Below are 27,890 nucleotides of genomic sequence, written 5' to 3' on the forward strand. Positions count from 1 at the left end.
ATCAACGTCCTGAAAAGTACAAGAGAAATGTTGGCAGAATCCAACATAAGACTGAACAAGGTAGCTTCCAACAGCAACAGAGTCATGGAAGCATTTCCAATGGAAGACCGTGCTAAAGACCTCAAAGACTTGGATCTAGGAACAGAATCACTACCCTTGCAAAGAAGTCTTGGGATTAGTTGGGACCTGAAGACTGACAGTTTCACCTTCAGGGTCTCCAGAGAAGAGAAGCCATTCACAAAAAGAGGTGTCCTATCTACAGTCAACAGTCTTTATGACCCCCTGGGGTTCGTAGCACCCATCATCATGCAAGGTAAAGCTCTTTTGAGACAGATCACTACTGAGCAAGAACAAAGTGACTGGGACATACCTCTACCTGAAGAGAAGGAAATGCAGTGGAAGTTGTGGAAAGACTCATTGTTAGAGCTTGAACAACTCAACATCCCTAGACCATACGTATCTGTTTCCTTGTCTGCTACAAAGAGAAGAGAAATATGCATATTCTCTGACGCCTCCACTATGGCTATCGCATCTGTCGCCTACCTTAGGGTAATAGACACTGAGGGACAAAGCCATGTCGGGTTCATCATGGGAAAATCTAAGCTGGCTCCTAGACCCGCTCACACTGTCCCACGTCTAGAACTTTGTGCTGCTGTCTTTGCTGTAGAGATGGCAGACATGATTACAACAGAACTGGACATCGAGATCCATGCAATTAACTTTTATACAGACAGCAAGATTGTGTTAGGATATATTCACAATGCTTCAAGAAGATTTTATACATACGTGGCCAACAGAGTGACACGTATCAGAAAGTCTACAAGTCCAGAACAGTGGCATCACATCAGCACGGACAAGAACCCAGCTGATCATGGGACAAGACTAGTGCCAGCCGCTGCGCTCAAGCAAACTAACTGGTTTGTAGGTCCATCCTTTCTTCGTAAACCAGAAACCAAAGGAAATACTCAGGTAGAGACCTTTCAGCTCATAGAACCAGATCAAGACAAAGAGGTAAGACCTCAAGTGACAGTTTGTAGGACTATAGTTACAAGAGACAGTCTGGGCGCTCATAGATTTGAAAGGTTTTCCAGCTGGAAGTCGCTGACCCGTGCAATTGGAAAACTTATCTGTTACTGATCAGCGTAGCAACGGCCACCGTGAACAAACCAAGGTCACGATCATCAGATGCATCCAGCAGGAAGTCTTTAAAGAAGAAATCCAAGGCCTTCTGAAAAAGGAAGAGATTTCTCAACACAATTCACTCAAGGACTTGTACACCAAGCAATGGAAACAAGTTCAAAGTCTTGCGGACATTTTCTGGAAGAGGTGGAGACAGGAATACCTGATAATATTCCAACCACGCAAGAAATTTTTTTTTTTTTTTTTTTTTTAATCTAAAGCCGAGGAACGTGCTTTCGATTCACCCAAAGTGCAAGAAAAAGTGCAAACGTGTTACACTAAAAAAACGTGCACAAAGGATGCGGTCTATCGCTAGCCCTTCTCCGATAGGAGAGAGGCCCCCCAACAAACCTTACCCTTCGCCTCCGGACCAAAAGGTACCTGCGAGGTTCCAGGTTCGATGTCCCTTTTCGCCGAAGCTACTAGGGGACCACAAATGCTCCCGGCATCCCCCTTGGCGTTAGCCAAGGTATCTGCCCGCAGAGCCGATTACGGTAGGTACCCTGCCAAGCAGGAGTACCCGGGGTGTTTGCAGGGAGGTGCGGAACCTAATGGCCACACACACCTCCCCTAGACCGCCAGGAGGGACACCCAGAAGGGCTACCGCATCCTGACAAATCCTGTGAACACACAACACGCAAAAAGTGACACAGTGAGACAAAAAGGAAATAAATAAGTGAATGTGTGCAGATATACTGCCCGGACATCCGGCCGGATCTATAAAAATTTCTCTGATCCTAGCCAGAAGGCCGGGAATCAAGAGGTGAGTGCCACAAGGTGAAGAGATTATGGTGCCCGTGCTTCAACTCAGTGAGTCTATCCTCCCAGTGAGTTTCGGCACCTCGGGGTCACCACTCCCCGAGGCACAAAAGTACCTCGGCTCTAGACCCTCTCAGCCTCATGGCGAGACCCGGAGGGAACAGGTCACATCGGGGCAGCCGTCGAGCTAATTCCTCAGAAAGCCCTGGTACACCTGCATCCTCCATGCAGCACCCATCCCCACCAGCCCCATACCGGCGTTACGGTACACCGGCATGAAAAACTGATAAGAACAGATACTACACTTGATCTTAGCCAAAAGGCCGAGAAGCCAACCACGCAAGAAATGGCAAGATGACAAGCCCAATTTACAAGTTGGAGACCTTGTTTTACTGAAAGACTCTCAGGCCCACAGGAACGAGTGGCCTATTGGACTCATTGTGGGGACTGATCCTAGTAGTGATGCTAGAGTTAGAAAGGTTGAAGTTAGGATTGTTAGACAGGGCATTCCCAAAGTGTATGCAAGGCCAATTTCTGAAGTAGTTTTACTTCTGTCCAAGGGTTAGTGGCATAACAAAAAAGTATGCCAGGTGGGGAGTGTGCTGCCTTCGCAATGTATTTTACATGCTTGGCACTCAGCAGGGTCTGTTCCTTTAAGACCCTCCATTTTCTTGAAGCCTAGAGGCGGGCCTTCTCTCTAAAGCATAGGGCTAGCTCCGGCATGTCTAATTCATTCCAGCTCCAGCTACCACAGTGACCAGATCCACAGGACTTCTTAAAGCTAATACAGACTGCAAATCTGATAAATACCAAAGCCTGTGAGTACGGAATTGTTAGTTATCTTGTATAGAGAGATGCTAGGCATTTGTAGATAGATAATGTGTGTTTTCAGTGTGTAGTAAGTGAGCACATGTTAGACCCTATCTATGTATTAGCTATGCATAATGTAAGGCACTTGAATAGCCATGCTTACATTTGTCTTTCATATGTTTGTTTTACAGTTTTACCACTTTCATTATATCTCAGTAAAGATTACATCAGTTAAGCAAACCAGCGTGTCTTTCCTTGAGATTCGGTATAAACTTGATGTGAAGCTGTGTCCACGAGACAGCGGAGACATTATAATTATATATATTATAAACATTGAAATGGTAAATATAACACACAGTGGAGTATATAATACTGAGATATAAAAATAATAATGAAAATAAAAATATAAAAATTAAAATTAAAAATTAAAAAATTAAAAATATGAAAATAAAATTAAAAAGTAAAAGATGGAAATAAAGTGGAAAAATAAAAAGATTATAAATAAAAAATGTAAAATAAATATGAAAACAAAAAATAAGTGCATAAATTAAAATAAAATGCTATTGATATATATAATAAAGTATACAGGAAGGTTAAAGGATGGCTTGTCACGCAGAACAAAGATAGAGTGGGTCCAGCTCCCCCATGGGGGCCCCTAAGTAGAAAAGGGGGCCTCCATGGGGAGAGCGGGACACACTCTACAGAAATCCAAAAAGTTCAAAATTCGAGTTCAGGCCATTCGGCTCTAGAGAATTGAATTCATAAATCTTCTGACTTTCAGCCTTAGACATTTTGACAATGAAGCTGCACAGAAATTCTGAGGTGTGAACATAGCCTTAGTGGTCTGTAACTCAAAGCATTCCATTACTACATTGCAGTTGGAAGTAAAAGTAAGGGTACTCTTTCCACAGTTCAAAGAGAAAAAGCAAGTGAACCCTGGAATTTACACTGCTCAAAAAAATAAAGGGAACACTTAAACAACACAATGTAATTCCAAGTCAATCACACTTCTGTGAAATCACACTGTCCACTCAGGAAGCAACACTGATTGACAATCAATTTCACATGTTGTTGTGCAAATAGGTGGAAATTATAGGCAATTAGCAAGACACCCCCAATAAAGGAGTGTTTCTGCAGGTGGTGACCACAGACCATTTCTCAGTTCCTATGCTTCCTGGCTGATGTTTAAGTCACTTTTGAATGCTGGCGGTGCTTTCACTCTAGTGGTAGCATGAGACGGAGTCTACAACCCACACAAGTGGCTCAGGTAGTGCAGCTCATCCAGGATGGCACATCAATGCGAGCTTTGGCAAGAAGGCTTGCTGTGTCTGTCAGCGTAGTGTCCAAATCATGGAGGCGCTACCAGGAGACAGGCCAGTACATCAGCAAACGTCTAGGAGGGCAACAACCCTACCTCCGCCTTTGTGCCAGGAGGAGCACTGCCAGAGCCCTGCAAAATTACCTCCAGCAGTCCACAAATGTGCATGTCTCCACTATTATGACCAAAAATGCATATCATGGTATTTTTGTAAGTTATGGCGGTTCCACGGTATTTAACAGATAACCCCCCCCCCCCCCCCGACCGCTGCGCTTTAAATGAATGAGATGCCGGCCTCTGCGCTTTAAATGGTTAAGTTTGCGGCCACTGCGCTTTAAAAGGCTAAGGTGCCGGCCTCCTGCGCTTTAAATGAATGAGATGCCTGTGTGAGGTAACAAAATTCCACCTCACACCGGCCGCTGCGCTGGAAACTATTAAGTTGTGAGCCAGAAGCTGTCACCTCCTCCTGCAAGCGCTAAAAGCCAGGCTTTTAGCGCTTGCAGGGGGAGGTGTCAGCTTGCCGCAACTCGCATCTCATTCATTTAAAGCACAGGCAGCTGGCAACTTAACCATTTAAAGCGCAGGCGGCCAGCAACTTAACCATTTAAAGCGCTGGCAGCCGGCAACTTAACCATTTAAAGCGCAGGCGGCCGGCAACATAGCCATTTAAAGCGCCGGTGGCTGGCAACTTAACCATTTAAAGCGCCAGCAACTTAACCATTTAAAGCGCAGCGGCCCGCATCTCATTAATTTAAAGCGCTAAAGGCTCACTGGAGGATGGGGAGAACATATGATTATTTCCCCAATGTGGGGACAGCCGCTGCGGCTGATAATTCATTCATTCCGGTATACTGCCCAGCACTAGTCTCCACTGAAACGGTCAGAAACAGACTACATGAGGGTGGTATGAAGACCCGACGTCCACAGATGGGGGTGCTTACAGCCCAACACCGTGCAGGACGTTTGGCATTTGCCAGAGAACAACAAGATTGGCAAATTCCGCCACTGGCGCCCTGTACTCTTCACAGATGAAAGCAGGTGACACATGTGACAGAGTCTGGAGATGCCGGGGAGAACGTTCTGCTGCTTGCAACATCCTCCAGCATGACCTGTTTAGCGGTGGGTCAGTAATGGTGTGGGGTGGCATTTCTTTGGGGGGCCGCACAGCCCTCCATGTATTTGCCAGAGGTAGCCTGACTGCCACTAGGTACCGAGATTAGATCCTCAGATCCCTTGTGAGACCATATGCTGGTGCGGTTGGCCCTGGGTTCCTCCTAATGCAAGACAATGCTAGACCTCATGTGGCTGGAGTTTGTCAGCAGTCCCTGCAAGAGGAAGGCATTGATGCTATGGACTGGCCCACCCGTTCCCCAGACCTGAATCCGATTGAGCACATCTGGGACATCATGTCTCATTCCATCCACCAACACCACGTTGCACCACAGACTGCCCAAGAGTTGGCGGATGCTTTAGTCAGGTCTTGGAGGACATCCCTCAGGAGACCATCCACCACCTCATCAGGAGCATGCCCAGGCATTGTAGGGAGGTCATACGGGCACGTGGAGGCCATACACACTACTGAGCTTCATTCTGACTTGTTTTAAGGACATTACATCAAAGTTGGATCAGCCTGTAGTGTGGTTTCCCTCTTTGATTTTGAGTGTGACTCCATATCCAGACCTCCATGGGTTGATAAATTTGTTTTCCATTGATAATTTTTGTGTGATTTTGTTGTCAGCAAATTCAACTATGTAAAGATTATTTCATACGATTAGTTCATTCATTCAGATCTAGGATGTGTTATCTTAGTGTTCCCTTTATTTTTTTGAGCATTTATTATTGCCCTGTAGTTTTAACAGCAATCGCCTTCAAGTAATGATAGTTTGATTTGTAGTCTTGCTGTATCACTGAATCTCTTCAGCTTGAGGTGTAGATTCATGTCCTTACTTTCCCTTGTAAAATGTTTTTGACACACATTTGAATTCATTGCTTCCGCAATGGTAACAAGGCAACTAGGCCCTGCAGGAGAAAGCATCACCAAACCATACTGCTCTCTTTACCACGCTTTACAAATTTATTTTCACAGTATCCTGCCGATGGCCAGAATGATGGTAGCCCTTTAAAAGGCATGTGCCTTTTAATAAATTAGGAGCAGAGTACTGCACTGCTATCTAAAGACAAGTATGTAAAATGCGAATCTTTAGTAAATGTGGGCCCATAGGTTTCTAATCTATGTACTTGTCTGGCTAATAGTAACATTGGTTTCAAGACCGCATGGTAGAGAGCAAACTGAAATAAGGAGAAATCTGGAGCACAAATGGCTCAGTTTACATAAGAAATACTAAAAATATTAAACACAGTAGTTACTCATAAGCATGTAGTCAAGGTTTTATTGATAGTTGTTTCTACAATTTATGTCTGAGATACCATTCATCACATTTTGTTTAGGTTACTTAAATTGTACTCTATTCAACAGTTTGCATCATTTAAACACTTTATTTGGGATAATACAATTAAACAATACTCAAAACATTTTAGTAGACAATCAAAATTCTGAAGACTGAATTATGAAGAATTCAGTTTTTTTATTTTGCAGTTCTGTCCTCAACTGCAAGCGGGAGATTATATTTGATCTAGGTCTACCATGTTTGTTATGCTTTTCTTTACTATCTGTTATCTCAAGAAAATACTATTAAAAGAATTCAAAATAACTGCATGTGCATTAACCCTTGTGTTAACATAAGTTGTGATAACATAATTTTAGTGCTGCTTACCTACTGCTGTTACTGAGTTCCTGAGAACCCCCTCCTTTGTACACCGCTATTTCTCTTTTCATTTCCCATATACTCACTCATGGATTTTCTCTCTCTTCTCTAGCCAATCACAGAGCTACCTATTCCTTTTCCATACCATGGTGCTGGAGAAAGTGCACTGGTCTAAACAGGCTAGCAATGTGCTGGATTTACACAGTGCAGTGCAATAGATGGCATAGGGGGAAAGAAGAAGTAGATTATTGAGGCATTGGCTTTGCAAGGTTCCATGTGAGCAGAAAGGATTACATCAAGAATGAGGTTATATCAGAAAAGCAGCTCTGGTCTAAGCAGTAAACTGCTGCTGGTGATGATGACTAGCTAAAGGGATGGGGGGGGGGGGGGTTGAAAATATATTCACGAGGAAGATCTGTGTAGGTAGTAGAAACACCAGTGTTTACAAAAAGGACAGGTGGCTAAAACTATGCATGTAAGAGGAACGTATTGGTTTTACCTTTTTAGGCACAGTATAGATATTCTGAAGGTCTAGATGCCCAGTTTACATAATCCACATCATCCTGGCACTCTCCTGCACATAGCAAAAATGCTAAGCCCTCCCTGATATTGTATTTTCCATCTTGGTCTCCTTGCTGATAGACATGAAATTCATCTAACAAAAGGGCAGTGGAAAGCAGTTTGCAGAGAAGTGGAATGCCTAGTTGTCAAATCGTTTAAGCATTTTTGGGGATAAGGGGTAATTTTTTTAAAATTAATTTGCAAATATGTTAAAATCACAGACAAATAATAGAAATGGTAGTCCAACTTTACTTTACAGAGACTGTATGTACTCACTGTTCAATAATTGCTGCTCTTTACATCATGTAGAAAAATAATCTTTTGTAGCAAGAAAGCCTTTGTTACATAGTGTCTTTATATAAGTATGCATTTTAATATTAAGTATAATACCATTCAACCATATCACTATGTTCTGCTTATGTATCCATGTTTAATACAGTTTCTTTTATATTGCAACAATAGTAAGATTAAAGATTTGTCTTGATGTGGATGATACAGTATGTACTGTAAAATTTAACACTGCAAATATATGGAGCAATACAGCATCTATGAGCATAAATTAATAATGTTTTTATGTCATTAATAAATACCGGATGCACAGTAATTCAGTAAAACAAATCAAGTTCATTCTGATGTTCTCTAACGTGCCATGTACAATTCTTCTCAAAATAGATACATAAATATTTGTATAGAAGTAACAGTCTATGCAATATACAAATTTTTCGGATCATCCTAAATTATCTCTAGCCATTCTACTAGTTTCTATAATTGACAGAAACATAACATTTTATCCAATGCTATTGAATAAAGTTTTGCAATACATAATATCTACATAATTATCAATTCAGTTCAGAATTAGAAATCAAAATATATATTTTGGAGAGATTTTGAAGAGACTTAAGAAAGGGTTTAGATATTATGCCTACTATTTATCCCGCTGTAATGCAAGCAGACACACATCCAACACACACTGTATACATTGCTTTTGCACCATCATTTAATTGTTAACAAGCATATAAATGACATGTGCATTTTATAGTTGTACCTCCAGCAGTAGCTTCTGAATAGTACTGTACTTGGCAAAACCCCATAGTGAGGACTTTTTTTTTTTTTTTTTTAAAGCACCATAGACGAATTCCCTGTGACTTCTCAGGATAGTCTACAAAAACCTTTGGGCCCAAGATGTGTAACTAGGGTGCCATTGTCATGCACAAGGAATCCGATTGCTGATCCTTCACAACATTTTCAGGTCGGATACAAATAGCCAGCCTCTGAAGATAAATGAAACAAAACAAAGTTCATTTTTTTTATTAAAGGGTATTGTCTAGCATAACTATGCACTGCTAATGGCATATTATTAGTCAACACTGAAAATGGTTAATCCCTTAAAGCTTAACAAAAAAGTTTTTGAAAAAATTACTGTAGTTCAGCACTCTGCACTTTAATGCCTTTTCTAAAGTACTCATGTTTAAATTGGCACATAACTACCTGAACTTAGTGCCATTTTCTCCACTCCATGCCGCTTGTAACTCTACATGGATAGAGACCATTTTGGCCTCAGTGGACACATGAAATTTTCTTTTTTCTGTTTTTTTTTTTTTCTCTTTGCCTTCTAAGAGCCATTATTTCACGTTTATTTTTTCAGTTACAGACCCATATGACTCCTTTTTATTTCACCATAAAATTTATGGTGCAACCAAAAAAAATATTATTTATGGTGGGAAATTGATAAGAAACCTGTAATTTTGTAACTTTTTTTTTTTTTTGTTATTACACAGTGCACTTTATGGAAAAACTGACATGTTCTCTTTATTCTGTGGGTCAATACCGCTAAAAAAACTTTTGAAACAAAATTATTATGTTTAAAATTGTCCTCTTCTGATCCCTGTAACTTTTTTATTTTTCCATGTACGGAGCTGTACGAGGGCTCATTTTTTGCATCGTGATCTGTAGTTTTGCAACCTTTTACTTTTGTGTATATGTTACTTTTTGCTAACTTTTTATTATTTTTTTCTGGGATTTGATGTGACCTCAAATCAGCAATTTTGTACTTTTGTGTTTTTTACATTTATGCCGTTCACTGTACAGGTTCATTAACATAATATTTTAATAGATCAGACATTTCCACACGCGATTATGCCAAATATGGTCCTTCTAGTTTTTTACTTAGAGAGGCTTATTTGCTTTTATTAAAACTTTTTTTTTACTTTTTTTGTTACACTTTTTTTTGTTCCCACAGGGGACTATTTTTTTGCAATATTTGGATTTCAGATGCTGATCAGTGCTATGCATAGGCTGATGTCTGCCATTACCGATGTGGTCTATGATGCGAACGCAGTTCCTGCGATTGCTTCATTGCCGTGACAGGACTGTACCTGTACGCTCTGTGTCCTCTACGGGTTAAGAGTTGAGCCTCTTGCTTGGTCTCCTATGTAAAAAGGGGTCCGTCCTTAAGGGTTAAGAGGTTAACACCAGCAGGCCTCTGCCAACAAAAAGGGATTCTTTTCACACTTTTATTTTAATGTTAAAAAGCAAACAAAATCTGCTAGTGCAGTGTGTTTTTAACCCCTTAAAGGGGTATTCCAGGCAAAACCTTTTTTTTTATATATATCAACTGGCTCCGGAAAGTTAAACAGATTTGTAAATTACTTCTATTAAAAATCTTAATCCTTCCAATAGTTATTAGCTTCTGAAGTTTTCTGTCTAACTGCTCAATGATGATGTCACGTTCCGGGAGCTGTGCATGATGGGATAATATCCCCATAGGAACTGCACAGCTCCCAGGACGTGAGTCATCAGAGAGCAGTTAGACAGAAAACAACAACTCAACTTCAGAAGCTATTGGAAGGATTACGATTTTTTTAATAGAAGTAATTTACAAATCTGTTTAACTTTCCGGAGCCAGTTGATATATAAAAAAAAGTTTTGGCCTGGAATACCCCTTTAAGGACAATCAACGTAAATTTACATTCATTGCCCGCTCCCGTTATATGACGCATGCTCAGGAGCTGAGCTTGCTTCATACCCGGTGGGTCCTGGTTGCCATCAGGAACCAGGACCCGTGCCTAATACCGGACAGCTGATATCCAGGACCTGTGGCTAATACCGGATGGCTGATGTCCGGTATTAACCCTTTAGATGCCCCGATCAAAGTTGATCATGGCATCTTAAATGGGAGAAAAGACATCCCGGCTAGCTTAGCAGACTAGTCAGGACAGCCGCGGTGAAATCGTGAAACAGCTAAGAGGATGGTGGGAGAATCCTTACCTGCTTCCTCACCATGCGATCTGTGCCTTCATGTTCTACTCTCTGCAGGCTGGAGCAATCGAGCTCAGATAACACTAATCAATGATATGCTATTGCATAGCATTGCTCAGTGTATGCAATCTAATGATTGCATGTAATAGTCCCCTATGGGGACTAAAAAAAGTGGGGGAAAAATAAAAAAGTTAATAAATGTGTTTTTTTAAAAGAAGTAAAACAAAATAAAACTTATATAAGTTTGGTATCATTTTAATTGTATGGCCGTTTTACCGAAAAGTGCACTATGTAGAGTCAGAAGCCCCCAAAATTTACAAAATTGCATTTTTTTTGGCCCCACAAATCATTATTTTTTTTTTGTTTCACTGTAGATTTTCTGGGAAAATGATTGATGTCATTACAAAGTACAATTGGTGGCACAAAAAACAAGCCCTTATATGGCTCTGTAGGTGCAAAATTTAAAGCGTTCTGATTTTTACAAGGTGAGGTGGAAAATATGAAAGTGCAAAAATGAAAAAAAACCTGTGGTTTTGAAGAGGTTAAACAAGCTGTTAGTTACCATGGGTTACCGGATGTTGGCATACACTTGACATTAATTTTGCCTTAAAGGGGTACTCCACTGGCCAGTGTTCATAACATTAAGTTCTGAACATTGTGTGCAAGCTGCGGGGGTCGTCCACGCCCCCTCGTATCATTATGCCTCACCCCACAATGCAAGTCTATGGGAGCAGCAGCCATCATGCCCCCTCCCATAGACTTGCATTGAGTGGGCAGGGTGTGATGTCATGAAGGGGCATGACCGAATAGGTATGGTTTTATTTTGCTACATGAAAAAATGTATAACTTTTTGTAAGAAAATGAGTAAGCTTAACCCCTTCAGGACGGAGCCATTTTTAATTTTTCCACTTTCGTTTTTCCCCTCTCTCCTTCTAAAAATCATAACGCTTTAAATTTTCCACCTACAGACCCATACAGTGGGGATCAAAAGTTTGGGCACCCCAGGTAACAATTTGTATTAATGTGCATAAAGAAGCCAAGGAAAGATGGAAACATCTCCAAAAGACATGAAATTACAGATTAGACATTCTTATAATATGTCAACAAAAGTTTGATTTTATTTCCATCATTTACACTTTCAAAATAACAGAAAACAAAAAAATGGCGTCTGCAAAAGTTTGGGCACCCTGCAGAGTAAATATCTTGTACTGCCCCCTTTGGCAAGTATCCCAGCTTGTAAACACTTTTTGTAGCCAGCCAAGAGTCTTTCAATTCTTGTTTGAGGTATCCTTGCCCATTCTTCCTTACAAAAGTCTTCCAGTTCTTTGAGATTTCTGGGCTGTCTGTCACACACTGCTCTTTTAAGGTCTATCCATAGATTTTCAATTATGTTGAGGTCAGGAAATTGTGAAAGCCATGGCAAAACCTTCAGTTTACGCCTCTTGATGTAATCCCCCGTGGATTTCGAGGTGTGTTTAGGATCATTATCAATTTGTAGAAGTCAACCTCTCTTTAACTTCAGCTTTTTCACAGTTGGCATAAAGTTAGCATCCAAAATTTGCAGAAATGTTATTGAATCCATTTTTCCTTCTACTCGTGAGATGTTCCCTGTGCCACTGGCTGCAATACAAACTCAAAGCATGATTGATCCACCCCATGCTTAACAGTTGGACAGAGGTTCTTTTCATTAAATTCTGTTCCCCTTCTTCTCCAAACGTACCTTTGCTCATTCCGGCCAAAAAGTTCAATTTTAACCTCATCGGTCCACAGAACTTGTTTTCAAAATGCATCAGGCTTGTCTATATGTTCATTTGCAAAGTTCAAATGCTGATTTTTGTGGTGAGGACGTAGAAGAGGTTTTCTTCTGATGACTCTTCCATGAAGACCATATTTGTACAAGTATCTCTTTATAGTAGAATAGTGTACCACAACTCCAGTGTCTGCCAGATCTTTCTTAAGGGATTGTGCAGTCAAACATGGGTTTTGAATTGTTTTTCTAACAATCCTGCGAGCTGTTCTGTCTAATATTTTTCTTGGTCTTTCAGATCTTGCTTTAACTTCCACTGTTCCTGATGACTGCCATTTCTTAATGACATTCCGAACAGAGGATATTGACATCTGAAAACATTCTCCAGCTTTGTGAGCATCAACTATTTTCAGTTTCAGATTTCTCGACAACTGCTTAGAAGAACCCATGGTGCTGATTGTTGGGGCAAGGTCAGATGAGTCTGGGCATTTAAAACCTTTGAGATTGACATCACCTGATCTTCCCAGATGATGATTGAGATCGATCCATGACACTAGCAGGTCTCAGCTTCGCAAAGGGGGCAGTGCATCCTTTAAATTCTGCAGAGTGCCCAAACTTTTGCAGACGCCATTTTTTTGTTTTCTGTTATTTTGAAAGTGTAAATGATGGAAATAAAATCTAACTTTTGTTGACATATTATAAGAATGTCTAATCTGTAATTTGATGCCTTTTGGAGATTTTTCAACCTTTCCTTGGCTTCTTTATGCACATAATACATATTTTTACCTGGGGTGCCCAAACTTTTGATCCCCACTGTAGATGGTAACAAGGTGATGGTTTTGTTAGACCATAAAAGTGTGATAAGTCTGGTAAAGACCAGCTGCAGAGTGCCAGACCCTGCTAAAATGTCTAAGCAAGCTGGAATTTGGGTTATAAAACAGTTGATGTATGTATGTATTCTCCCTATGGTACTGTAGTTCACAAGGTTGCAATAGATCCTTCCATGGAGTATGAAGTAGTACTTGGGAAGGATTTTCTGTTTTTTCAGACAGTTGTGGGAAGATAGTCAGGTGGCTAGAGCAGGAACACCTGATAGGCTCACAACACTTAACTTGCACTATACTGCAGGGGAAAGTAAGCAAATCCTGAGTGTACCAGACCACTAGGGGAGCTGAAGACCACTCCGCAAGTAAAGCTACGGAGAGGGCTATGGAAAAGCCAAAGTTGTGGAAGAAAGGTCCAGTGGAGCTCGATGCTGCGTTTACAGTCACAGACGGAGACCTAAGTAAACGAGATGGAGAAGAGTCGCCTCGAGTGTCTGATAGAGGACAAGAGAATGACTCAAGGCCCGACAGCGAGAGTGAGGAGACCACTGTTAGTAAAAGGTCTCGGAAATGACAAGCTGGAATGGGGAAGAAACTGGAGCAGATCAAGGTTTTTGAAGAAACACTGCAGTTGGTTTCTATGAAGTTGTCAGAAACAGAATAAAAGGTACAGCGAATGACAGAATAAAGGGACAAAGTGCTTGCATACTTCCAGAATGAGCAGGAACAGAAGCGTCAACTGGAAAAAGTCATGGAGCTGCACAAAAGTGACATTGTGGCTCTGCAAGATGAACTGTCCCGCTCCCAGTCTGGTGATCTGCCAGAAGAATAAAGGGGAGAGTCTGGCTAAGCAGGTTACTTTTCTGATGGAAGAAGTGAGTCTTCTGTATAGTGCATATCACGCTCTAAGGTGTGACTACAAGGTTAGGCTGGTTGCCGTAGAGGATCTGGAGCGAAAGTGCTGTTGGCGCAGAGCCTGGAAGTGCAGAAGGTCCCACGTAGCTGCCTTGGTTTTGCTTGGAGCGCAACCCCACGAGCAAGAGGTTGTGCTGGCGGACAATGAGCAGTTGAGGAAACAATTGCTGTCTTCGGAAGACACTATCAGGGACTTGAAAGAGTTGCTTGATAATGAGAGGATGAAGTCCGCTAAGCTCCAGTGTAAGCAGCAAAAATATGAGAAAATGGAAGAGGACAGGAAAGTCCTAAAAGAGAGCAGAGACCAAGTTATGGTGGAATTGGCTCAAGAAAGGCTTCTGCGGCGGAAGTCTCAGAATGTAAAGAAGTCCTCAGAAGCTATGATTGAGGTGAAACTCGGTAAGAAGTCCTCTGAAGCTAAGATTGAGGTGAAGCCCCGTGAAAAGTCCTCTGAAGCTAAGGTTGAGGTGAACCTGTATGAGAAGCCCCCTGAAGCTGAAGCCAGGTGGGAAATCCTCTGAAGTGAAGTCTGAGGTGAAACCCTGTGGGGAATCCTCTGAAGCGGAGACGTGTACATGGTGGCTGGTGAGAGTGAGAAAGAAAAGTGTCAAGGTCTTCAGTGTCTGTGGGACAAGAGTTGTCCAACAGGAAAGAAAGGCAGGTGGAATCTGCCTTTCAGGCACAGGTGCTCTATCCCGGTGGTCTGAAGCAAATAAAGTGGCAAGGAAAGGGTGGATTTCCTTTGCTCACTCTGGAGCAACCCTCACCTGCAGCCTAATGAATGAGGCAGCAGAGAAGGGAGGCGTTAATAAGGGAGAGATTCAGTCTGATCTGGGCTCTCCCTTGGAAACAGCAGGTCACTGTAAGGGGGGAGACAGTGGGCCCTGTTGGAAGCACACAGCAGGAGCTGTGAGTGGCTCAAGTGACAGTGTGAACTGTGAGTAATCAGGTTGCAGGAGGTATATGTTTTAACTGGATGAGGGGAGCTCACAAGTTAGTAGACAGGGCATGCTGAGAGTTGTAGTCAGTGACCAGACAGTCTAGGACTTTATTTTGTTCCTGTTTTATGTTTTGTTTTACCTGCAACCTGTGTAAATAAAGCTGGCGAGGAGCCAGACTGGCATGCTGAACTGTTGTCTGGAGAGTTATTGTGAGGAAACGTGTCCCGTGGCCGTGACCAGGATGATCCCAGAGCTATCCCCGAGGACGGTTCCTCACAGTAGTTATGATTTTTTTCCAGAAGAAAGACAAAATTAAACCTATATAAGTAGGGTATCATTTTAATCATATGGACCTACAGAATAAAGATAAGGTGTAATTTTTACCAAAAAATTTACTGCGTAGAAACGGAAGCCCCCAAAAGTTATAAAACTGCGTTTTTTCTTCAATTTTGTCGCACAATGATTTTTTTTTGTTTTGCAATAGATTTTTGGGTAAAATGACTGATGTCATTATGAAGTAGAATTGGTGGCACAAAAAATAACCCATCATATGGATTTTTAGGTGCAATATTGAAAGGGTTATGATTTTTAAAAGGTAAGGAGGAAAAAACAAAAGTGCAAGAATGGAAAAACGCCTTAAGGAAAAATGTCCTTAAGGGGTTAAAGAAGAAGTTACAGGTCTGTGAGAGCCAGAAATGTTGCTTGTTTGTAGGTGACCAAATACTTATTTTCCACCATAATTTGCAAATAAATTCTTTAAAAATCAGACAATGTGATTTTATGGATTTTTTTTCTCATTATGCATCTCATAGTTGAGGTATACCTATGATGAGAATTACAGGCCTCTCTCATCTTTTTAAAGGGCTTGTGCGCTGCCCTGACTTTCGGAGCTCCGCTCACAGCATCCGGAAGCTCATTACTCCGAACGCTGTGTGCGGGCTTCTGTGTTCGCAGCGGCCCCTCGTGACGTCTCGCCCGCCCCCTTGTGACGTCACGCCCGCCCCCTCTACCATAGTCTATGGGAAGGGGGCGTGACAGCGGTCGCTCCCCCTTCCCATAGACTTTCGTTGAGGGGGCGGACTAGACGTCACGAGGGGGTGGGCGAGACATCACGAGGGGCCGGGCGTGACGTCACGCCCGGCGGCCGCGAACACGGAAGCCCGCACACAGCGTTCGGAGTAATGAACTTCCTGACGCTGTGAGTGGAGCTCCGAAAGTCAGGGCAGCGCACAACCCCTTTAAATGGGAGAACTTGCTGAATTGGTGGTTGACTAAATACTTTTTTGCCCCACTGTATGTAATGGCTCTCTTGATCCGATGCATGGATCTGGCAGAAATCTTCCTCAGTGTGCCTTTATCTGTACAAACCTGTCTGTGCTCTGAATCAGTCACAAATCTCTTAATAGTGCGATGATCACGCTTAAGTTTTCATGAAATATCTAATGTTTTCATACCTTGTCCAAAGCTTTGAACTATTTAACTCTGTTCGGCAGCAGAGAGATCCTTTTTCTTCCCCATATTGCTTGGAAATGGTGCTCTGCTTAATAATGTGGAACACCCACCTTTAGTAGTCTTTCCTTAAATTGGGCTCACCTGGCAATATAATTATAACAGGTGTCCGAGATTGTTTTCAGTGATCAAAAGAGCCCTGAGTCACAATGTCATCCAGGAGTTAAACAGAAAAACTAAATATTTAATCTTTGTGACACTTAAATAGAATTTGCATAATAATTTGGAACAGGGTGTATGTTTTATTGGTTCAGACAGTTCCACACACAGCGATCACCCAAAAAAAAATTATTTGAAAAATGGGAAAAGGGGGTGATTGAAATTTTTCTAACCCCTTAAGGACATGCGACGTAAATGTACGGCGCTGCAGCGAGGTACTTCGCGCACAGTGCCGTACATTTACGGCACGACTATGAAGCGAGCGCAGGAGCTGCGCTCGCTTCATGCATGGCAGGTCCCATGAACAGTATTAACAATCTAACGATTGTTATAGATAGTCCCCTACGGGGACTAAAGTGTAAAGAAAAAAGTTTAACCCCTTAACGACGCAGGACGTAAATGTACGTCCTGGTGATGTGGTACTTAACGCACCAGAATGTACATTTACGTCCGGAGCATAACCGCGGGCATCGAAGCGATGCCGGCATCATGCGCGGCAGGTCCCAGCTGTGGATCGCAGCCAGGGACCCGCCGGTAATGGCAGACACCCGCAATCCCGCGGATGTCCGCCATTAACCCCTCAGATGCTGTGAGGTCCCCTCACCTGCCTCCGCTGTCTTCCGGGAGTCTTCTGCTCTGATCTGCCTTCCCGCAGACCAGAGCAGAAGATGAACGATAATGCTGATCAGTTCTATGTCCTATACATAGCACTGAACAGGATTAGCAATCGAATGGTTGCTATAAATAGTCCCCTATGGGGACTATAAGAGTGTAAAAATAAAAGCAAAAAAAGTAAAAAAAAAATAAAGTAAAAAACCCCCTCTCCCAATAAAAACGTAAATTGTCCCATTTTCACTATTTTACCTCCAAAAAGTGTAAAAAATTATTTTATATACATATTTGGTATCGCCGCATGCGTAAATATCCGTACTATTAAAATAAAATGTAAATGATCCCGTACGGTGAACGTAAAAAAAGAAAAAAAAAAGTCCAAAATAGCTGCTTTTTTTTATAACATTTTATTCCCAAAAAAATTTATAAAAAATGTAATAAAAGTTTTGTATAAGCAAATATGGTATTAATAAAAAGTACAGATCACGGCGCAAAAAATGAGCCCTCATACCGCCGCTTATACGAATAATGAAAAAGTTATAGGTCTTCAAAATAGTGGGATTTTAAACATACTAATTTGGGTAAAAAGTTTGCGATTTTTTTTAAGCGCAACAGTAATAAAAAAGTGTATAATCATGGGTATCATTTTAATTGTATTGACCCAAAGAATAAAGAACACACGTCATTTTCACCATAAATTGTACCGCGTGAAAACAAAACCTTCCAAAATTTGCAAAATTGCGGTTTTCTTTTTAATTTCCCCACACAAATAGTATTTTTTTGGGTTGCGCCATACATTTTATGGTAAAGTGAGTGATTGCATTACAACAGACAACTGGTCGCGCAAAAAACAAGCCATCATACTAGTCTGTGGATGAAAATATAAAAGAGTTATGATTTTTTGAAGGGGAGGAGGAAAAAACGAAAGCGTAAAAATAAAATTGTCCTTAAGGTCCAAATGGGGTTAAGTCCTTAAGGGGTTAAATAAAAGTGGGGAAAAAAATGTGAAAAAGCCCCTCCCCAATAAATATTTAACCCCTTAACGACACCGGATGTAAACGCAAGCATCGGAGCGATGCTCGGGTCATGCTCGGCAGGTCCCGGCTGCTGATAGCAGCCAGGGACCCGCCGGTAATGGCGTACATCCACTGATCCCGCGGATGTCCACCATTAACCCCTCAGACGCCATGATCAATACAGGTCACGGCATCTGCAGCATTACGGTCACTAAAATGGATGATCGGATCACCCGCAGCGTTGCCGCAGTGATCCAATCTTCCAGAACGGCAGACGGAGGTCCCCTCACCTGCCTCTGCTGCCTTCCACGGGTCTTCTGCTCTGGTCTGCGATCGAGCAGACCAGAGCAGAAGATGACCAATAATACTGATCAGTGCTATGTCCTATGCATAGCACCGAACAGTATTAGCAATCAAATGATTGCTATAAATAGTCCCCTATGGGGACTATTAAAGTGTAAAAAAAAAAGTTAAAATAAAATAAAAACATAAATTGTCCAATTTTTCTATTTCACCCCCAAAAAGTGTAAAAAAAATTATTTTAGATACATATTTGATATCGCCACATGAGTAAATATCCAAACTATTTAAATAAAATGTTATTGATACCGTACGGTGAACGGCGTGAACGTGAAAAAAAAAAAATTCCAAAACAGCTGCTTTTTTATAACATTTTATTCCAAAAGAAATTAATAAAAATTGTATTAAAAGTTTTATATAAGCAAATATGGTATCAATAAAAAGAACAGATCATGGCGCAAAAAATTAGCCCTCATACCGCCGCTTATACGGAAAAATGAAAAAGTTATAGGTCTTCAAAATGGGGGATTTTAAACGTATTAATTTGGTTAAAAAGTTTGCGATTTTTTTTTTAAGCACAACAGTAATAGAAAAGTATGTTATCATGGGTATCATTTTAATCGTATTGACCCAAAGAATAAAGAACACGTCATTTTTACTGTAAATTGTACGGCGTGAAAACTAAACCTTCCAAAATTAGCAAAATTGCAGTTTTCTTTTTAATTTCCCCACACAAATAGTATTTATTTTGATGCGCCATACATTTTATGGTAAAGTGAGTGATGGCATTACAACAGACAACTGGTCGCGCAAAAAACAAGCCCTCATACTAGTCTGTGGATGAAAATATAAAAGTTATGATTTTTTGAAGGCAAGGAGGAAAAAACGAAAACGTAAAAATAAAATTGTCTCAGTCCTTAAGGCCCAAATGGCGTGAGTCTTTAAGGGGTTAAATCACCCCTTTTCCCCATTTTAATAATAGCATAAAAAAATGAAAAATAATAAACATATTTGGTATTGCCGCATGCATAAATGTCCGAACTATAAAGATATAATGTTAATGATCCCATACAGTGAACGGCGTAAATGTAAAAAATAAAAGTCCAAAATATCAGCTTTTTGGTCACATCACATTGCAAAAAAAATGTATAAACCTCACACCTCCCCGTATACGGAAAAGAGAGTGAGAGGTGGTCAAAATAGGGCAGTTTTAAAAGTTATTTTGTAAAAAAAAATAAAAAAAAAGTTTGAGATTTTCTTAAAGCAGTACAATAATAGAAAAGTAAATAATCATGGGTATCATTTTAATTGAATTGACCCAGAGAATAAAGAAAACATGTAATTTTTACTGTAAAGTGTACAGTGGCTGCCAGAATGGAATTCTGCGAGTGGAGATTCCGTTCAAACTCCGTAGTGTGAACATACCCTAAAAGTCCTCTAAGGGGACTAATAAAGTGTAAAAAAATTAAAATAAACAACCATTAACCCCGTCCATATTAAGCTTGAAATATGAAGTATTTGTCACAGAAAAGGATTGTAGTAACATGTTTTGCTCTACACGTTTATTCCCTTTGAATGTATTGGGACTAAACCAAAAAAGGAGGGAAAAAAAGCAAATTGGACATAATGTTAAACCAAACTCCAAAATGGGCTGGACAAAATTATTGGCACCCTTTCAAAATTGTGGAAAAATTAGATTGTTTCAAGCATGTGATACTCCTTTAAACTCACCTGGGGCAAGTTACAGGTGTGGGCAATATAAAAATCACACCTGAAAGTAGATAAAAAGGTGAGAAGTTCACTTAGTCTTTGCATTGTGTGTCTGTGTGTGCCACACTAAGCATGGACAACAGAAAGAGGAGAAGAGAACTGTCTGAGGACTTGAGAACCAAAATCGTGGAAAAATATCAACAATCTCAAGGTTACAAGTCCATCTCCAGAGATCTAGATTTGCCTTTGTCCACAGTGCACAACATTATCAAGAAGTTTGCAACCCATGGCACTGTAACTAATATCCCTGGGCGTGGACGGAAGAGAAAAACTGATGAAAGTTGTTAACGCAGTATAGTCCGGATGGTGGATAAGCAGCTCCTATCAAGTTCCAAAGATATTCAAGCTGTCCTGCAGACTCAGGGAGCATCAGTGACAGTGTGAACTATCCGTCGACATTTAAATGAAATTAAACGCTATGGCAGGAGACCCAGGAGGACCCCACTGCTGACACAGAGACCTAAAAAAGCAAGACTACATTTTGCCAAAATGAACTTGAGTAAGCCAAAATCCTTCTGGGAAAACGTCTTGTGGACAGATGAGACCAAGATAGAGCTTTTTGGTAAAGCACATCATTTTACTTTTTACCAAAAATGGAATGAGACCTACAAAGAAAATAACACAGTACCTACAGTGAAATATGGTGGATGTTCAATTATGTTTTGGGGTTGTTTTGCTGCCTCTGGCACTGGGTGCCTTGAATGTGTGCAAGGCATCATGAAATCTGAGGATTACCAATGGATTTTGGGTCGCACTGTACAGCCCAGTGTCAGAAAGCTGGGTTTGCATCCGAGATCTTGGGTCTTCCAGCAGGAAAATGACTCCAAACATACGTCAAAAAGCACCAAGAAATGGATGGCAACAAAGTGCTGGAGAGTTCTGAAGTGGCCAGCAATGAGTCCAGATCTAAATCCCATTGAACACCTGTGGAGAGATCTTAAAATTGCTGTTGGGAAAAGGCGCCCTTCCAATAAGAGAGACCTGGAGCAGTTTGCAAAGGAAGAGTGGTCCAACATTCCGGCTCAAGAGGTGTAAGAAGCTTATTGATGGTCATAGGAAGCGACTGATTTCAGTTATTTTTTTCCAAAGGGTGTGGAACCAAATATTATATTATTAAAGGTGACAATAATTTTGTCCAGCCCATTTTTGGAGTTAGGTGTGACATTTTGTCTAATTTGCTTTTCTTCCTCCCTTTTTGGTTTAGTTCCAATACTCACAAAGGGAATAAACATGTGTTTAGCAAAACATGTGTTACTGCAATCCTTTTCTGTGAGAAATACCGGTACTTAATTTTCTTGAAAAATTTCAGGGGTGCCAACATTTACGGCCATGACTATATTTCTGCTCACTTTGTATACCCTAAAAAAAGTATAAAAAGCGATCAAAAAGACCCATCAAAATAAAAAGGGTGCAGATAAAAACTGAAGGTCAAGTCACAAAAAATGAGCCCTCATACAGCCCCGTGTACGGAAAAATTTTAAAGTTGTAGGGGTCAAAAGACGACAATTTTATACATACTAATTATAATATTTTTTAGGTAGTAAAATAAAACCTGTTTAACTTAGGTATATTTGTAACCGAATGGACCTACAAAATAAAGATAAGGTGTCATTTTTACTGAAAAACTGCATTGTGTGGAAACTGGAAGCCCTCAAAAGTTAGAAAAGTTTTTTAGTTTTGCCCAACAATTTTTTTTTTCTGGTTTCGCCATAGATTTTGTGGTAAAATGATTGATGTCATCACAAAGTAAAGTTTGTGACGCAAAAAACAAGCCCTCATATGGGTCTGTAGGTGGAAAATTGAAAGTGTTATGATTTTTAGAAGGTGAGGAGGAAATAACGAAAGTGCAAAAATGAAAAATGGCCCGATCCTTAAAGGGGTGCTCCACTGGCCAGTGTTCAGAACATTTAGTTCCAAACACTGTGTGCTCTTTGCGGGGGTTGCCCACGCCCCCTCGTGACGTCACTACACACTCAATGCAAGTTTATGGGAGAGGGCGTGACGGCCGCCATGACCCCTCCCATAGACTTGCATTGAGGGGACGTGGATTGGCATCACAAGGGGGTGTGGCCGACCCCTACAACGTGCACACAGCGTTTGGAACAAAATGTTCTGAACGATGGCCAGTGGAGCACCCCTTTAAGGGGTTAAAGACCTTCTAAGAACCATATTTTTTTTAAATAATGTTATGTGTGACAGTGTGAATCTTGAGGAGGCAGCTTCATGCCACTGGAGTGTAAAATGCAGTTCAGTGGAATAAGTGGCAGCTCACAGTTTATGTAGTCTACACTGGCCTGGAGCTGATTAGGCTAAGTAAGAAGCATCTGAGAGACCTCTAGAGGTTTGGTCTTTCAGTGATGGCAACCAACATTAGAAATGACAAGCAACACTAGGCCTGTGGGAGCTACAGAAAGAATCCAGGTCTGGTCTGTCAAACGTTATATTTGTGATATTGAGTACTAAGCTCAGAAACAGGTAGTTAGCAAAGCTGTTAGTGATGTTTAGGTAGACTTTAAACAGCCAGGTTTTTTTTTCTTTTGTATTATTGTGAGCACTGTTTGATGTGGATTATGGAATAAACTAGTTGTGGCCAGTTTCAAAACTGGACTCAGTTGTGTTGGACTGAAGTTTTTGGTGTGCCAGCCTTCAAGAGATGACTTCCTGTGAGCAAGTGGCCCCCAAGATTGTTACACCTAATGCGTAAAATCAAAGAATTCATAGACGGTATACTTTTTTTTTTTTTTTTTTTTTTTTTTTTTGCCCGTGACTATACTAGATCAAGATATTTACCTATTTGGCTCTGTTTATGAAAATTCGGCAACAGGAATCCAAATTCCGTAATTTGCCAAAAGAATGAACATGTTCATTCTTTGTATAGAAATCTGCACGGACTGCTTTGGTGTCAATGGTGAAGAAACGTCAGCACAGTTCTAGCACCAAAGGAGTTCAGCAACGCCTGCCACTGATGGAATCTCCGCCTAATTATTTCTGGGCAGAGATTCTGTAGTGTGAATGTAGCTTAACAGGAACTGATAATAAAGAAAAAATTTATATTACAAATGCTTACCTGTTTGAGGGATCCTGGAGTCCATACTAGTTTATAAACCATGTATACTGGAATCCAGATAAAGGATGATGCCCCAACTAGGTATCCAACTGAAATGGTCCATTCAGGATATTTGTAGTCAAATAACATCAGAGGTGGTTGATCCATAAATGAGCTTACAATGATAAACTGAAAGAAAAAGACAACTAATATGAAAATATAATATGGTCTTAGTAGATTAAACCCTTAACCTCCTGAGCGGTTATCCCGAGCGTGACTCGGGGTTAATTTTCCCTGCCAGGATCGGTAACCCCGAGTCACACTTGGGGTAGAATTGCAGAGTTCCCGGCCGGGCTGCACGATATATCGCAAAAGCAGTGCGATATAGCGATACGGCCCCCAGGAAAACATGCGATTAACTGCTCAGGTCAGCTCCCGTGGCGGGGGCCGGCCAGAGCAGGTAAAGAAAAATACTTAAAGTCAGTGTTTCCCTACCAGGGGGCCTCCAGCTGTTGCAAAACTACAACTCTCAGCATACCCGAACAGCCAAAGGCTGTCTGGGCATGCTGGGAGTAGTAGTTTCACAACAGCTGGAGGCACCCTGTTAAAAAAACACTGAGCTAAGTGTAAAAGGAAAAAGTAGTAAAATAAAAAAAACTTTTGCTTACCAAATCCTGGTCCCTGCAGATGCCGTTCCCATCCGTGTGCTCTGGTCCCTGCTCACTTCACTATTCATCTTGCAGGACCTTTCCCTTTTCAGCCAATCACAGGCCGCAGTGGTGTAAAGCCAGTGATTGGCTGAAGGGGAAAGGACTTGTTCTGCAGCAAATACACTAGGTTTGAAATCTGCCCGGCAAACCCAGTGTATGCTGCTGCAGGACAAGACAAGGTGACAAAGGTGAGAAGGGGGGATGAATGTGACAGAGGGGGGAATGTAACAGGGGGGGGGGGGTGTGACATGAAGGGAGGGATGTGACAAGGGGGGAAGAATGTGACAAGGGGGGGGTGTGACAGGGGGGAGGGGAATGTAACATGGAGGGGGGAGAATGTAACAAGGGGGGGGATGTGACAATGGGGGAAGAATGTGACAAGGAGGGGGCAGAATGTGACAAGGGGGGGATGTGACAAGGGGGAGGAGAATGTGATAAAGGGGGGGGGGAATGCGACAAGGGAGGGGGAATGTGACGGGGGAGATGTGAAATGGGCGGCGGGAGATGTGAAATTCAATGCAAAAATTGTACCGCTTTTGGTACAAATTTCCAGACAGAATCATACCGCCAGGGAGGCTAAGGACACTGCCCATTTGGCCTTAAGGACCCAGCCTATTTTCCTCTTAATGAATTTTATTATTTTCCTCCTTACCTTCTAAGAACAATAACTATTTTATTATTCAATCCACAGAGCCCTGTGAAGGCTTATATTTTGCACAACCAATTGTACTAACAAGACCTTGCATTTTACCATAACATGTATGTGGCAACAAATTTTTTTTTTTTTTTTGGGGGGGGGGGGGTATTCTGGGAGTTAATAACTGTTAAAGGGGTACTCCATGTGTGTGTGTGTGTGTGTGTGTGTGTATATATGTCCCTATGGAAACTTCAGCACAGGATGGCGCAGGTGTGGTGCAACGTAACCCCCAGTGTGCCAAAACTGGATCCACATAAGCATTTCTCCACTTGGAAACAGCACCCGACACGAGGTCCAGCTTAAAGTGCAAGCTACACGGTCTTTATTGCATCATGATATACAATGCGATGTTTCGGCTGACAAGCCTTTTTCAAGCATGCTTGAAAAAGGCTTGTCAGCCGAAACGTTGCATTGTATATCATGATGCAATAAAGACCGTGTAGCTTGCACTTTAAGCTGGACCTTGTGTTGGGTGCTATTTCCAAGTGGAGAAATGCTTATATATATAAAGCAATAAACCCAACGAATCGGGTGTAAAAAGATTGGGACTTCTCAGGCGCTGGATCTTGGTCTTTAATAGTGAAAAAGGGGGATGCAACGCTCAGAAAATATAGCGTTTCCAGCCTGAACCGGGCTCTTCCACAGGCATAAATATACAGAACAAAATTTTAAAAGACATGGAGTATATTTACATCGTACGTATAGCCTCATATCAATAACTAGTTGCAGCGCTGCAGGTACGACCTGCAGTGCTGCAACTAGTTATTGATATGAGGCTATATGTACGATTGAAATGATATATTGTATTTGTATCAATAAGCATGCTTTTTGTTCTATTATATTGTGTGTTTTTACATTGTATTTTAGTGATTTTTTATTAGTGATTATGCTGTTCCGGTCCCGGTTCGGTTCCTGGTGACCCGGATGTTGTTTTACTCCATGTCTATTAAACCGCAATTTTGTTCTGTATATTTATGCCTGAGGAAGAGCCCGGTTCGGGCTGGAAACGCTATATTTTCTGTGCGTTGCATCACCCTTTTTCACTTTTAAAGACCAAGTTTGTCAACAAGATCCAGCGCCTGAGAAGTCCCAATCTTTTTACACCTGATTCGTTGGGTTTATTGCTTTGCACTATACCGGCCGGTTCTTGCCTGGATGCCGGAGGGGCGAGGAGGCTGTGGATTCTCTGTTTATACACGTGCATTCAGGTGTTATGCTCTTAGCGTAACCCTGTCTGGTAAGGAGCCTTCTCTATCATTAGTTACTGCTTTTATCCATTGATCTGCACTAGGTGCGCACTTCCTTTTTGTCTCCATGTTCTTCTATCTATCTATCTATCTATCTATCTATCTATATATATATATATATATATATATATATATATATACATACACACATATAGCTCCAAAGCCACCACATTACCTGGATATGTTCCCTGTAAACCATCCTGCCTGATATGCATGGCTCATGTGGCCTCTGTTGTCTTCTTTGACTACTTGATATTCTTTGCCATCTTTGCAGCTCTCCTCTGCCAGCCTCCACCCTCCTGCTCTGAGCAGCAGAGAGGTTCAGTGTCTGATTGGCTGAGACTGCACACACCTCCCCGTTATAGCTCCACTATATCTTTCTTGTACACTGGTGCCCAGTACTGTACACAGTATTCTATGTGTGGTCTGACTAGTGATTTGTACAGTGGTAGAATTATTTTCTTGCCGTGGGCATCTATGTCCCTTTTGATGCACCCCATGATTTTATTTGCCTTGGCAGCAGCTGCCCGACACTGGTCACTACAGCTAAATTTACTGTTAATTAAGACTCAAGTCCCTTACCACTTTAGACGTCCCAAGTGTTCTCCCATTTAATACATAATCCCAGCCCGGTTATTTCTTCCCCATGTGCATAACCTTATATTTATCAGTGTTGAACCTCATCTGCCACTTCACAGCCCAAACCTCCAACCTATCCAGATTCATTTGTAACAGTGCACTGTCCTCTATAGTATTTAATGCTTACAGAGTTTAGTATCATGTGCAAAGATTGCTACTTTACTATTCAACCCCTCTACAAGGTCATTAATGAATATATTAAATTGAACAGGACCCAAGACTGACCCCTGTAGTACCCCACTAGTAACAGTCACCCAATCAGAAGTACCATTTATAACCACCCTGTTTCCTGTCACTGAGCCAGTTACTTAACCACTTGCACACACCGTCCCCCAGCCCCATCTTTCTCATTTTATGCACCAATCTTTTCTGTGGCACCATATCAAATGCTTTGGAAAAATCCAGATATACGTCATCCAGCGATTGCCCCCGGTCCAGTCTGGAGCTCACCTCCTCATAAAAGCTGATCAGGTTAGTTTGACAGGACCGATCCCTCATAAAGCCATGCTGATATGGAGTCATACATTTATTTTTATCAAGATACTCCAAAATAGCATCCCTTAGGAAACCCTCAAACAATTTCCATACAACGGAGGTTAAACAAACAGGTCTACAATTCCAGGGCTCACCTTTTGACCCCTTTTTAAATATTTTAAACACTCCTTAACCCTTCTAGCCATCTTCTCCCCAAGCACAGCTGCACCCTCCCCTTTGAGGTGCAGCCCGTCCCTACGGTAGAGCCGGTATCAGAGAACAAAGTCGGCCCAGTTCTCCATGATCCCAAAGCCCTCCTTCCTACACTAGCTTCTGAGCCACTTGTTTAGCTCCCTAGTCTCCCACTGCCTCTCTGGTGTGGCTCATGGTACAGGTAATATTTCATAAAATATTACCCTGGAGGTCCTTGCCTTAAGCTTACGGCCTAAGTACCTGAAATCATTTTTAAGGACACTCCACCTACCTCTTACTTTGTCATTGGTGCCAATATGTACCATGACCGCTGGGTCCTCTCCAGCAACCTTTCAACCCGATCCGCGATGTGCCGAACTCGAGCGCTAGGTAGACAACACACTGTTCGGCGATCCCAGTCTTTGTGACAGATCGCTCTGTC

The 27,890-nt window shown here is 41.5% G+C and overlaps 1 protein-coding gene and 1 pseudogene across 6 annotated transcripts in view; both read right to left on the reverse strand.

Annotated features, from left to right (window-relative positions):
* Window positions 1-2,163: 2,163 nt before the first annotated feature.
* On the reverse strand, window positions 2,164-2,273 carry LOC130343907 (U2 spliceosomal RNA; annotated as a pseudogene).
* Window positions 2,274-6,442: 4,169 nt separating this feature from the next.
* Window positions 6,443-27,890, reverse strand: part of LOC130281585 (sodium-dependent serotonin transporter-like) — a 526,811-nt gene continuing 505,363 nt past the window's right edge. For all 6 annotated transcript variants that reach the window (XM_056528987.1, XM_056528978.1, XM_056529008.1 and 3 more), the window contains 2 exons: window positions 23,511-23,678; window positions 6,443-8,663 (listed from right to left, as the gene is read on the reverse strand). In XM_056528987.1, the coding sequence (XP_056384962.1) occupies window positions 8,583-8,663; window positions 23,511-23,678 (249 nt within the window). In that variant the 3' untranslated portion in view covers window positions 6,443-8,582. The remainder of the gene's footprint in view (window positions 8,664-23,510; window positions 23,679-27,890) is intronic.

Source organism: Hyla sarda, chromosome 1 (assembly GCF_029499605.1).
Source record: "Hyla sarda isolate aHylSar1 chromosome 1, aHylSar1.hap1, whole genome shotgun sequence".
In the NCBI taxonomy this organism is placed as follows: domain Eukaryota; kingdom Metazoa; phylum Chordata; class Amphibia; order Anura; family Hylidae; genus Hyla; species Hyla sarda.